The sequence below is a fragment of the Dipodomys ordii genome, unplaced genomic scaffold (assembly GCF_000151885.1).
Source record: "Dipodomys ordii isolate 6190 unplaced genomic scaffold, Dord_2.0 Scaffold3, whole genome shotgun sequence".
NCBI classification, from domain to species: domain Eukaryota; kingdom Metazoa; phylum Chordata; class Mammalia; order Rodentia; family Heteromyidae; genus Dipodomys; species Dipodomys ordii.
Window position 1 is genome coordinate 28,342,702 of NW_012267219.1, and position 14,191 is coordinate 28,356,892.

At 44.5% G+C, this 14,191-nt stretch overlaps 1 protein-coding gene across 4 annotated transcripts in view; it reads right to left on the reverse strand.

Annotated features, from left to right (window-relative positions):
- The window catches only part of Tmcc3 (transmembrane and coiled-coil domain family 3), a 249,855-nt gene that overhangs the window by 74,247 nt on the left and 161,417 nt on the right, over positions 1-14,191 (reverse strand). For 2 of the 4 annotated variants that reach the window (XM_013021539.1, XM_013021546.1), the window contains exon 2: positions 4,460-4,553. The exons of 1 other annotated variant lie outside the window; for it this stretch is intronic. Coding sequence is in view for 1 of the 3 variants with exons in the window: in XM_013021522.1 (XP_012876976.1) it covers positions 3,689-3,766 (78 nt within the window). In the remaining 2 variants the exon portion in view is untranslated. Of the gene's footprint in view, positions 1-3,688; positions 3,859-4,459; positions 4,554-14,191 lie in introns of those variants that run through there. One more of the 4 variants, XM_013021522.1, reaches the window with a different exon arrangement.

A 14,191-nucleotide genomic window follows, 5' to 3' on the forward strand; every position in this document is an offset into this window, starting at 1 on the left:
ACTTTAACTATGATAGGCTTTAACTATGTAGGGCATGAAAAAAAAGACTCCAAGACTCTAATTGTGTGGCTCTTTCTTTTAAAGTACAGGGATACTATGTGTGTCAAGTTAATAAACATCAGTTGAGTCTTACAAGATGAAGTTTAAAAATGTGAATGATCCTGACTCGGAGCTTAGAGACAACCACAGAATTCATTAGGTCTGTTACATTTTTGCTTGGGGTGGAGGGTTAGGGGTAATCTAGGTTAGTCCACCTGGCTGCAAAATAGACTTTGCAATGTTAATATAGTGCACTGCCTCATTATTATTCCAGTCTCAACGGCCTAAACAAGCTGGGTAAGAGAGATGTGCATTTTGTTAGCACAACAAGGCATCAATTTTGAATTTAAAAAAATTAAGAGTCTTTAGCTCCCTTTCTGCATGGAGAGCAGAAAGAGCTTCTCTTTTTAAAAATTAAATATTATTATATAATATTATTAATATATTAAATCCTTGTTAAACTTTTAAAAAGAAAGAAAAAAAAGACCATTTGGTAACCACGAACACGCACATACACACCCCCTTAACAGGAGGAACTGTATATGCCTGGAAGGCTAATCACATCTTCCCATGTATCCTACTTGTCTGTAGGTTTTTTTTTTTTTGGTCGGTCATGGGGCTTGAACTCTGGGCTTGGGCACTGTCCCTGCGCTCTTCAGCTCAAGGTGAGCACTCTACCACTTGAGTCACAGCATCACTTCCAGTTTTCTAGTGGTTTATTGGAGATAAGAGTCTCATGGACTTTCCTGCCAGGGCTGGCTTGGAACCGTGATCCTCAGATTTCAGCCTCCTGAGTAGCTAGGATTACAGGTGTGAGCCACTGGGGCCCAGCATTTGTCTGTAGGATTTTTAGGGGAATTTCCATTCACCAAATTAGACTATGAGGGTTCCTTAAAAAATTACCTACTAGTTTGTTCCCAAGGAGAGGATGACAGCAAAAAAAAAAAAAAAGAAGAAGAAGAAGAAGCCAGTATCATTTTAGGTTTTCCTTTTACTTCCCATGTTTCTGGGTATAAGAGGAAAATGTCGGGGGGCGCGGGAGGAGGATGGGAAGGGATGGGAAGGGGAAACAAAGGAGGAGGCTACAATGCTTGATAAGAAATGTACTCATTATCTTGCCCATGTAATTGTAACCCCTCTGTACAGTATTTTCACAATAAAAAAAAAAGAGGAAAATGTCTTTATGGCTGCATTTAATTGAGTTTCACAACACAGGAGCTAGAATCATCTAATGGGATGAACACTTTCTGCACAGAAAAATTGCTTTTGCTTTTCCTTCATTACAGCAGACTTCTTGCAGCCTTAAGGACAGGCTCAAAATCCCATCAGCCCCCTTGAAAAAAGTTTTATAAGTTTGCCAAGATTTCACTAGTTCTCTTGATCCCTGGCTGTTTCAACAATAAAAATCCTAACAGTCAAGATATCTAAACTGGGATCTCAACAAATCCAACATCAGTGGTAGAACCTGTGTTCAGGGTCTCCTGAAGTTCCAAGCCCTCCTCCTTTTTTTACTAGCTCTTGCCCCACAGGCTCACTTTAAATAATGGATACAGCCAGGTGTTAGTGGTTCATGCCTGTAATTCTAGGTACTCAGGGAGCTGAGGATAGTGGTTTGAAGCATGAAAGTCCTTGAGACTCTGATATACAATATTAACCAGCAAAACAAAAAACAAACAACAATAACAAAACAGAAGTGAAGCTGTGGCTCAAGTGGTAGAACACCAGCCTTGCACAAAAACGCCAAGCAAGAGCATGAAGCCCTGAGCTCCAGCTCCAATACTAGCACACATGCACCAAGTATATATGTGCATACATGTACACACACAGAATAATCGATACATATAACGTCTAACTTAGTATTACATGGTCTACCTAGGAATCAGTTTTCTTCCTGCTGACAAAACCATGTAGCAGTTTTAACAGCCTAAACAGAATTTTAACTTAAATAAAGTCCATTCATGTAAGAGGGTGAAGACAGGTGTGGAACTGAAGCAATGGCAGATATAGCAAAGATAAATTAAGTCTGCAGTTCAGTCCCCTGCTGCTGTAGTGATTTGCATCTCAGTAGTGAGGCACAGAGGTCTGCAACGGAGGTAAAGAACAATGAGTTTTGCAAAGTTCCCTTGGAGTTTAGTCAACAGCTTAAATGAGCTCACAGTGAGCCAAGCACCCCCTCGAAGCTCACTAGCCTTGTTTACACGAAGATCACCATGACTGTAAGAAGAGAACCAGGTCTGAACATCTGTCTTCTTGAAATCTCTTCTGTCAACTGCAACATTAACTTTATAGACTCTTTCCCAATTACAAGTGGCATTAGAAAAAGACCTCTCTTGCAGTTAGCTATGTGAATAAAGTTTTCTAACTACAGGATGGTGTTAATGTTTATGTTTAATGTTCCCTTTCATAACATTGTTATGAAACTTTTAAAGGGAATAAAGGTGCATTAAATGGCCAATGGGGAGGAGTGGGTTGCTGGAAATATTATTCCACCAAACATTTGTACAAACTTAACTCATTCTCTTAAATTAACAGGTATTCAAGGGAAAATGGACAAACATACCAGGGCTCATTACTTCTGGAGCAAGTAATTCCTACTTTCAATGAAGACTGAACACGCAGATCCTGCATAAGCGGCTTTCTCTATCTGGGTGGCCTCTGGATTTTGGAGGGAGCAGGCCAGAAACAGCCCACTCTGCCCCGTGAACTCTGTACATGGAAACCGATACCGAAATACCCAGTTGTTAGACAACTGAGGAGTTGGTGGCTCCAAGAACAACTTCAGGTATCTCCTACCAGAACCCATAGATGCCAGGGAGGAGGAGGTACTGTGTTAAATGGCACATCTCCCGGAGGAGAGGGGAGGGAGTCTGGAGTGGAGCCTCGCCGCGATTAGATGAAAAGTATCTCAGGGGGGCAAGACTTCTCCGAGGGGGGGGGGCTGGCAGAGAGGGGAGCGTGGGGCTGCAGCCTCCGGGCTTCAGACCCGAGCCCTCATTGGGGTTCATCTCCGCCGAGCTTGCTCAGAAGAGCTAATTTCGCCCACAGCCAAAATCAGCAACAGCAAATTAGACTGCCAACAATGGCGAGGGCGCCAGCTCCGTACGGCCGCAAACTCCGGAGCGGCGGCGCGAACACGGACTTTCCTCTCCGGGCAGCGCTCCTGGAGAGCGGGCTCGGCCACCGCCGGGCCACCGGCCCCAGGGTGTGTGTGGGAGGCGGGCGGCGCAGCCCGGGCAACCCCGGGAGGGTGTCGGTGCCCGGGAGCCAGAGCCCGAGCGCCCCAGGCCGCGCGCGGCGGGGTCCTCCCAGCGTCCCGACCCCCACGGGGGGCGCCCCCGGGCAGGGAGGGCGGCGGAGCGCCCGCCGTCGGGGAGCCCCCGGGTGTGCAGCCCAGGCAGGGCCCGGAGGCACTGGCTGGTCGGGCTCGGGGATGCCCACCCCGGCGGCGGTGTCCGGGGCTCGGGGATGCAGGCTGGGCTCCGACGCCCCGCTCCTCAGCCCATGCGGGCGGGTCAGCGTGGGACACGCACGCGCGGACCCCCGCAGCCGGAGACGCAGGCTGCTCAGGTGGGGAGGGGGTGAGAGTTAGTAGAGGCCCGGTCCTCTCCCGCCCGGCGCCCCCTCCGCCCCCCAGACCCGCGCCGCTCACCCGGCGCTTGCAGCGGTGTTGCCGGCCGGGGTCCGAGTAAGTCCGGTCCACGGTGAGCGCCGTGTCGCTGCCCGGCATGTCGGCGCTCGGGTTGGGAACTTCGCGGTCTCCCGGGGCTGCCGCGCGGCAGTGCTCGGGCTCACCCCGGGAGCCGCAGCCGAGGGGGCTGAGGGCGCTGAGGGGGCGGCGCGGGCGGCTGCAGCTGTTGGTTGACACTCGCGCGTCCGCCTTGCGCCGCCGCCAATGCCGCCTCCCGGGGTTAGGGGTGGGGCTAGGGTGGGGAGGAGGAGGCGGGCCGAGAGCTGAGGCCCCGCCCCCATCAGGCTGCCCACGGCCCCGCCCCGGCCCCGCCCCCTGGGCCCCGCTGGGCGCCCGATCCAGCCTGGGCAATTTCTCCGGTTGCCTCCCACTGCTCCTCCCACTTTGGTGGAGACTTGGTCCCGCCCCATCCTCCCCCCACGCGGCCCTCTCTCTCCACAGATGAGCGACGGTTACATGGGTTTATTGGCTTCTTTGGACGCTTATGGTACAAGATGGTTTTGAGAGCAAGAAGTTGACTCTTGTCTGAAGTGCTTCCAAAATTTTAGGCTCTCTCCCCATTCAATAGACGCTTACTGACTGGGCAGCAACCATGAAACCAGACTGTGGACCAGGGCCCAGAGAAGGGAAAACAGAAAACAGGCTGTTTGTTCTCTCCTTATGATTCCTCTGAGCACACTTCCACTAAGATCCCACTGGGTTGTGTGTTTTAATTTTGCATAGCTGACTCACCGAGTTGTAAGCTACTTGAAAGTCCGGACATGGCTTTTCATTTTCGTATTCTCTATTTCCCAGTGAATGCGCTCAACCCACAGGAGTTTGGAATCTGCAAAAAAAAGGCTTGATTGGTGAGCAATTAGATACCATTTTTCTGAACATAAGTTCTGAAGACCTGGTCTGTTCAGGCAGGATGTAGCAGTGGGAGCGGGGTTTGGCTGGTTCAAAAACACTGTTTTGATCAAAGGAGTGGCACCATTTCCCTTTACACTTACAACATATGCAAATATACTTACAATATAAACTACTTAAGATAGATTAAAGATGTAATGAAAAGCACAATTTAAATTGTCGTAAGAAACTGGAAGATCATTTTGACCTTAAGTCATAAAAAGCAGGTCACAGAAAGCATAAACTGTAACCTATAAAGGTTGGATAACACTAAAAATTTTCACCTTCTGTATGACTAGAAATAAAGTGAAAAAGAAAAGTCACAGACTGAACTTCAGCTAAAAAATTAGGATGTGGAATTTCACAAATAGAAAAATAAGCAAACCACAGAAAATTACTTGCAGTATGACTCTCTTCACACACACACACACACACACATATATATATATACATGGAAAGAGAGAGAGAGAGATTAGCCTGGTGTGGTGATGCATGACTGTAACCCTAGCATTTATTATTTTTTGGGGGGGGGTTCGGTCGTGGGGCCTGAACTCTGGGCCTGGGTGCTGTCCCTCAGCTCTTCAGCTCAAGGCTAGCGCTCTACCACTTGAGCCACAGCGCCACTTCCAGCTTTTTGCTTATGTGGTGCTGAGGAATTGAACCAGGGCCTCAGGCATGCAAGGCAAGCGCTCTACCACTGAGCCATCTTCCCAGCCCTGTAATCCTAGCATTTAGGAGGCTGAGAAAGGAGGATTCTGAATTTGAGGACAGCTTGAGCTCCATAGCAATACCCTAGTTCAAAGTATATAAAAGAGGAAGAGAGAGAATGAAAGATTACAAAAAAATACTAATAAAGATATAAATCAGGTCACAGGCTCATACCTGTAATCCTAGCTATTTAGAAGGCTGATATTGGAAGAACATGATTTTGAGCCAGTTTGCACAGAAAACGCCCCAAGACCCTATTGCCAAGAATAACCAACAAAGAGCTGAGCTAGAAGCATTGCTCAGGTGATAGAGCCTAAGTCACACAAACAACCAAGCAAGCATGGAGCCCTGAGTTCAAACCCTGGTGTGAGCAAAAAAATGATGGATGGTATATAGGGTATAGTTATTCACATACATACAAGAATATATTCTTACAGAATCATTAACAAATTTAAAAACAATAAATGGGATGGTTTTATCCTTCATCTTAGAATTCAAGTCACTCAAATAAATAAGTATATTAGTGCTTTTTGCTTTTGTAAAAATAAAGCTGGTTATTGTTTACTTTAATCATTACACTCACTGAATCTTCCAAGATCTATTTGACAATATTTGAGTCCATCTCTGAGTTCCCCCCATTTGTAGGTGATCCCCACTGTTTTGTATTTAGCTACTTAGCGCTCTAAGAAGTATAGTGAGAGAGAGAGAGAGAGAGTGTGTGTGTGTATGTGTGTGTGTGAGAAAGAGAGAGAGAGAGAGAAAATAAGCTGTATGTGGATACATTTAAAGAGCCTGTCCTATGTGAGGTCTCTGAGAAATCAAGAAGATAGGGACAGGGTTTGGTCAATGCTCCACCAAGCATCTACTTTGCATTCATACTATGGTCTAAGGAACATCATCCTGGAATGTTGACCCTCAGTGACCAAGATTAATTACAGCCTTATCAGGCTCACTTAAATTTCAATTAACAGGGATGTTCTTTTTTAGATCATTTAACTTTATTTCATCAGCTTGATGCCCAAAAGCTGCTCTGCTGGGCACTCAGACAAAATAAATATTAAATGTACAAATTAAATAGCACAAGAGCAAGCTCCCCAGAAATGAAAGAAAACAAGCAGTACCCATAGCAGCTGGCTTTCCTTTTGGGAAGGGGAACCCAAGGGGGAAAATAGACTTTCCTTCCTTCAGAGGGAACACCAGTACCCTGGATTTTGTTTAAGTAGAGAGAAAGAGATGTGAAAGAGGGGGAGAGGAGAGCAGAGAGGAGGAGGGAGATAGGGAGAGGGAAAGAGAGAGGGAGGAGAGGTGTGGAGGGGGGGGTTGAGAGAGAATAGCAAATTTATCCCAATATAAGGATTCTGGGCCTCTGATGCATCTCCAAATGCCTCACTCTGGAAAAAAAAACAGTAAAATAACACTTAAAGTAACAAAAGTAACAATAAGAAATACAAAGGTTCACGCCTAGCGTTGTGAAATAAGAATGCACTTCCAAAGAGTAAGAGCACAAGGCAGCATAGGCTAAGCACGGAAGAAGTGGAACAGGCTTAAAGTTTAGAATGATAAAACAAGCAGAATTACACCTGCCTTCTGTAGTAAACACTAGTTGGGACCTTCAGCTCTACTTTTAACTGGGTGGTTTAGTCTCTGGCTTTCCTCTCCAGGGAGAGGCACAGGAGCCAGCCTTGGCCAATCAAGAGTCACTGTGACTTGTGCAGAGGCAGGCATGTGAACTAGTCAGAGCCAATCAGCATCACCCTCAGACTTTGGTTGCTGGGAAAGAGCAGTAAGCCTATTGCCATGGTGGGTTTCTGGGAAAGCAGAGCCATGAAATGAAGCAAAGTTCCTTGCTGTATTGTTTGCTCACTAGATCCTGCTCTCTCTTCCCTATCTCTACATGACAAACTACTCTATAATGGATTGGCTTACAACAGTAACCAACATTGATTTGCTCATGGCAAATGAATGCTCATGGTAACCCTCCCAGAAAGTGGCCTTTCTCTCACACTGGCAATGCTGAGATGGGAGTTTCCAAGATAGCTTCGTTTATGTCAGAATAAATAGGAATGGGATGGCTGGAATGGCTGGACCCAGCCAGGCCTCAGTCCTGGTATATGTATACACATACATACACACACACACAGGTGCATGTATGTGTATATGTGTATGTGTGTATGAATACATAATACATATATGTCAGTGTACTAGAGATTGAACTCAGGGCCTTTGCTCTCACTTGGCTCTTTTACTCAAGACTAGTACTCCACCAGTTGAGCCACATCTCCATTTCTGGCTTTTTGTTAATTGGAGATAAGGGTTTCTCAGATTCTTCTACTCAGGCTAGCTTTGAACTATAATGTTCAGATTTCAGCCTCCTGATTAGCAAGGATTACAGGCATGAGCCACAAATGCCTGGCTTGTTATATATTTTAAATTAAATATTTTTAGTCACTTATCTTCCAAGGGGCCTCTTTCTCCATCAGAGGGAAATACCACTTCCCTCTCACTCTACTGCTAAGAGAGGTCAAGCACGCTATGTCATACAGTTGGAGAGATTGCCAGCTACCATCTTGCAGTGGATCTACTACTAGCTATGGTCTAGTTGTGAATATACCTTCTTTTCAGTGATATCAAACAGTGTGGTCCTCTTTTGTTTAGACCACTTAAAGATGAGTGTTTCTCTCCTGTAACCCAAAAATCCTGGCCAGTACAACATGTAATGCTAGGCTCAGGCAGAAAGAAGACAAAGAAAAGGATGGCATTTCAAAAGTAGGCAAGATACTTGGGAGGCAAAGATTGAAAAGATCTCAGTAGGGGGCTCAGAATGGGCAAGAAGTTAGCAAGACTCTATCTCAACCAATAAGCTGAAAGTGGTGGGTGACACATACCTGTGATACTAGCTGTACAGGAGGTGGAAGCAGTAAGCAGCATAGTCTGAGGCCCAGGCAAAAATAATTGAAGTAGCCAGGCACCAGTGGCTCATGCCTATAATCCTAGCTACTCAGGAGGCTGAGATCTAAGGATTGCAGCTCAAAGTCAGCCTGGGCAGGAAAGGCTATGAAACTCTTATTGCCAATAAACCACCAGAAAGCCAGAAATGGTGCTTTGGCTCAAGTGGTAGAGCACTTGCCCTGAGCTGAAGAGCTGAGGGACAACACTCAGGCCCAGAGTTCAAGCCCCATGAGGAACAAAAAATTAAGCAAAAATGTGCTGGGAGCATGGCCCATGTGGTAGCATACCTGCCTGGCAAGCTGGAGGTCCTGAATTCAAACTATAGTACTGCCAGAGAGAGAAAGGGAGGTGAGGAAGGAGGCAGAAAGCAAAGAGAAATAGGAGGAGAGAGAAGAAGGGGGAGAGGAAATAGACAGAGACAGAGAGAAACAGAGAGGTAGAGATAGAGGGACCGAGAGAGAAGGCCAGAAGTCTGGACAACATGGATAGGGAGTATGAACAGCACAGAATTCTATCAGGGGCATGAAATGTTCTGAGGCTACTAACCAGCCCCTTCCTGGTCATTCTAGATGACCTCTTTTGAACTTTTATATTATTATCTGTTCTACTCAGTTAAACTATAAAATTTACATTCATGTATTATTTGAATATTTTAGGTTACCTGAGGGAAAAAGGGTCTCAGCTTCTAGGTAAGTATGTATATCCCTGATAATTCTCAACATGGCATTTGAGACATACTTGCTCAGTGAATGTGTGAATCAATCAATTCAACATTTACTAGTATCTACTCCTTTCCTAGACACTAGTCTTTTTTAAAAAATGACTAAGATGTAAGCAAGATATAGTTTTTGCCCTCACTGGGGTGGAATGAATAATTCATAATGATGACAATTTGTTAGATGATGAATGTTATTGAATTTCAGATGTTGAGGAGGTATTGAAGTTTGAGAATTCTCCAGTTATTTATTGAGCACCTTTGATATGACACACTCTGTTCTTGATGCTAGGAATATAATGAGTAAGACATCCTGAAGAGACATCCCTAAAATCCACCTTCATGCCAAGATAGCCATTTCCTTGGCATAGTCGTAGGATAAAGGAAGGAAGCAGACTCATGCTCCTCATCTCCTTCAGGTCCCAGCTTATCATGACCTCACAGGAGTAGAAGAAAGGAGTCAGAAGAAACTCTGATTTTGTTAATGAAAATCATTTCTAAAGGAAAATGATTATTTCTTTCCATGTTCCATTTCAACAGTACATGGAAGGTACATGGGCAAAGGATTCATAAAACAAAAAAAAATAAGATTTCCCACCCCCCTTAAGTATCTAAGGACAGAGAGAGAGAGAGACAAAGAGAGATAGAGACTATATAAATCTGAGCCAGGTACTGGTGGCTCACGCCTATAACCCTAGCTACTCAGGAGACTGAGATCTGAGGATCACAGTTCAAAGCCATCTTGGGCAGAAAAGTCTGTGAGACTTTTATCTATAATAAACTACTCAGAAAAAGCCAGAAGTGGTGCTATGGCTCAAGTGATAGAGTGCTCATCTTGACAAAAGAAGCTGAGGGTAAGCACCCAAGCCCTGAGTTCAAGCCCTTGGACCTGCCACAAAAAAAAGAATAATCTGTTTTTTTAAAATTTATTTTACTAGCTTCAAGTGAAGCATGCTGATCAGATATAGCTGATATCTGATAGCAAAATTTTAAAGTGCCTGCATTGCAAACTAGAAGCTTCCAGGCCTATTGCAAATAATAAGCTCTAAAACCACCTGGCTTAGAGCCAACTGCAAATGGCCAATCTTAACACTTGCATTCAATTTTGAACATACCCTATATCACATGAATCTAAGGAAATAATTAATATTTATTTAGTGGTAGTGATGATCTGGCATAGAAACCTCCAACTTCCACTTGGTGTGGTTTTGATTAAAATAAAAAAAAAGAAAGTAGACAGACTCACTCAAATGAAACTCAGTAGGCTTGTGAACTTTCCTTTGACTACTCCTTTTCTTAGAAAATGCAACCATTTCATATTATTGATTTTTTTAGGGGGGGTCTGGTCGTGGGGTCTGAACTCTGGGCTTGGGTGCTGTCCCTCAGCTCTTCAGCTCAAGAATAGCGCTCTACCACTTGGGCCACAGCACCACTTCTGGCTTCTTTTTTTTTTTCCTGCTTATGTGGTGCTGCAGAATTGAACCCAAGGCCTCATGCATGCAAAGCAAGCGCTCTACCACTGAGCCACCTTCCCAGCCCTGATTTTTTTTAAGAGTAATGACTATCAAAAAGGATTACACAGACAGCCTAGGAAGATTCCAGGAACTACTTTCAAACATTCATGTTCCCTGCAGACTCAAAGCTACATTGAGAAGTGCAAAAATATATTTTCCCTCATCAAAATTAAAACCCCCCTTTCTTCATATATATAAAAAGGCTTGTTAAAAGACTGAAAAGACAAGATGCAGAAAATATTACCCCAAAAGGATTTATGTTATATTATATTGAGAATTATTGAGGCCAGGGTGTAGAATGCTTGCAGAGTAGACACACCAAGTGGGGGAGTGGGGGAAAGGGAAAGAAGAGAGAGAGGAGAAAAGAGAAAGAAGACAGAAGGGAGAAAGAGAAGGAGATGCTTGAGCTTTGTCAGGGACAGTGGCATGATCCTATAATCCCAGCATTGGAGAAACAGAGGCAAGTGAATGGTAAACCGGAGGACAGCCTAGCTACATAGCAATACCTGTCTCAAAAACAAAATCAACCAACATACAAAAATCAAGAATTCTCAAAATTCAATTGTAAAAATATTTATAATCCAATAAAGCCTGGATTTTTAATTGGAACAGACCTTTGATTAAAGACACATGAAAGGCCAATAAACACATGGTAATATAATATATCCCATGTCCTCAGCCACAAGGGAAATGCAAAGTAAAACCACACAGAGATATCACTCTGCACTTACCAGAACCGCTAAAATAAAAGAGTTACAACACTAAATGCTGATAGGGATGTGGTGAAAGTATACAATTCATCCATTACTGGTACAAGTATACAGTAGTTTAACCTGCTTGGTGGACAGCAGTGTGGCATCTGACCCAGCATCTATCCTCGGGAAGTGGAAACATGCACAGAACCCTATGCATAAATGTTCACAGCAGCTTTATTCATAACAGCAAATGCTGGAAGCAGCCCAGTATCCCTGCAGTTGAACCAACTGCCCAGCCATGGAAGTTAAAAAAAAAAAAAACACAACTATTCATATGCATCAACTTAGAAGCATGTCCAGAGAATTATGCTGAGCCAATAGAGCCCACGCCAAAGGTTATATACATACAGCATGACTTCTTTAATGTAGCATGGGGAAGAGAGGAGTAATTGCCAGTGGCTAGGATCCAGAGTGGGCAGATGCAGGTGGGCAAAGGAGGGGCTGCAGGCAGGAGGTTCCTGTAACACCAAGGAAGGTGGCTGTGGTAATGGAAGCATTCTATACATGGGGAGTGGCAGAGAATGAAATACACACATGCACACACAGAGATGTGTACAGCTGGTCCTGATTGACCATGGTTCAACTTTATGAGTTTTCAACTTCATAAAACAATAGATCTAGCCAGGCGCTGGTGGCTCACGCCTGTAATCCTAGCTACTCAGGAGGCTGAGATCTGAGGATCGCGGTTCAAAGCCAGCCCGGGCAGGAGAGACCGTGAGACTCCTATCTCCAATAAACCACCAGAAAACCGGAAGTGGCGCTGCAGCTCAAGTGGTAGAGCGCTCGCCTTAAGCTGAAGAGCTGAGGGACAGCGCCCAGACCCAGAGTTCAAGCCCCATGACCAAAAAAAAAAAAAAAACAATAGATCTTCAGTAGACACTGTGATTTGAATTTTGATCTTTTCTCAGGTTAATAATATACACTTAGATATTCTCTCTCTCTGTCTCTCTCTCATTTTTTTTCATTCATGGAGCTTGAACTCAGGGTCTGGACACTCTCCCTGACCTTTTCTGCTCAAGGCTACTGGTCTACCACTGGTTACTTGGAGATAAAACTCTCATGGAGTTTCTTGTCCCAGCTGGCTTCGATCCTCAGATCTCAGCCTCCTGACTAAGGATTACAGGAGTGAGCCACCATCTTAGACAGTCTCTTTTTGTACTGGGCAGAGATAGAGAGCTATAGTTCCTTGTTAGCCACACTGCTATGCCATAACCCAGACTTTACAATATGTTATTATGATGGTCAGTAGGTTAGGTGTATTTGAACACATCTTTTTTGTAGTATTGGGGATTGAGCCCAGGACTTCATGCTTGCCTCTTCTTCTTCTTCTTCCTCTTCCTCTTCCTCTTCTTCTTCTCCTGAGGGCTGAACTCTGGGCCTGGGCACAGTCCCTCAGCTTTTCAGCTCAAGGCTGGCACCCTACCACTTGAGCCACAGTGCCATTCTGGCTTTTTTCTACTTATTTGGGTGCTAAGGAATCGAACCCAGGGCCTCATGCATGCGAGGCAAGCACTCTACCACTGAGCCAACTTCCCAGCCCCAACTTTCTTGTTTTTAGTTTGATTTTGAGACAGAGTTTTGTCTATGCCTTTGCCTAGGCCAGCCTTGAACTCAAAATCCCAACCCTGCCTTCTGAGTTAGCAATATTACAGGCTTGAATCCACATACGTGGCCTTAAATATTAGACTTACATTGGAGTTTAGGGCACATAGCTCATCATAAGTAGAAGAGCATCTACATAAACAAAGTTGGGGGAACTCTGAATAAATGATTGATTGTACAAACATTAAAATAGTATTTATACTATATTATACTATTTATACTAAAAAAATTTTTAAGAGACTACCATTGACAGAAGCCAGGTAAATGGTATGTGTGAGTTTTCTGTATTATTCTTTACAACCTACAATAATCCCAAAATAAAAACTTCAGCTACGATGTATTTTAAACTAAGTGTAATTGTGGTCCTTTGTGCAGAAAAAATACTATGGGTTTAGGGAGGGAGGACAGCAACACAACCAGTTGGTGACTCATGCCTGTAACCCTAGCTACTCAGGAAGTTTAGATCTGAGGATTATGTTTCAAAGCCAGCCCAGGCAGGAAAGTCCATGAGACTCTTATCTCCAATTAGCTACCAAAAAGCTGGAATTGGAACCATGACTCAAGTGGTGCTAGCCTTGAACAAAAACGCTTAAGAACAGTACGCAGGCCCTGAGATCAAGCCACAGGAAAGGCACACACACACACACACACACAAGTTGAACTAATATTTTAAACTAAGTCATGACTGTGGCTATTTTTGCTTGGATTTAGAGAAGAAGGGAAGGGAGCAACACAGTCAGTAGAAACTGCTGGTGTGTGAATATTTCTCTGGAGAACTTGGCCATACTTAGAACTAAGTTCTTCTAGGTTCTGCCCACTTGCCACCCCAGAGAAGTGGGTGTGCTGGAGAAACTGAGGGCAAAAGGAAGTCCTGGATAATGTTCATTAGGGTGACTGTGGACATCTGTGCCTGGCCACACATAGGCTTTGTCTCAACCTAAGCCAATAATGAAAACTTGAGGCCAAGATAATTATCCTTTACTCTGACCCACCAATGCTGAGCGCAACACCAGACACAAAGCAATTATTCTGTTGAGCCAATTACTGATAATTAAGTCCTGACTTGGTTGAAAGCAGATATTCAAGTTCACAGATTTGACTCAACTTCAAAATGATTCCTTAGGTGCTGAGTTGTTTGTATAAATTTACATCGCCACTGGGTGCTGGTGGCTCATTCCTATAATCTTGGCTACTCAGGAGGCTAATATCTGAGGATTGCAGTTTGAAGCCAGCCTAGCAGAAAAGTCCCTGAGGCTCTTATCCAATAAACTACTTAGAAAAAGCTGGAAGTGGTGCTATGGCTCAAGTGGAAGAGTGCTAGCCTTGAGCAATA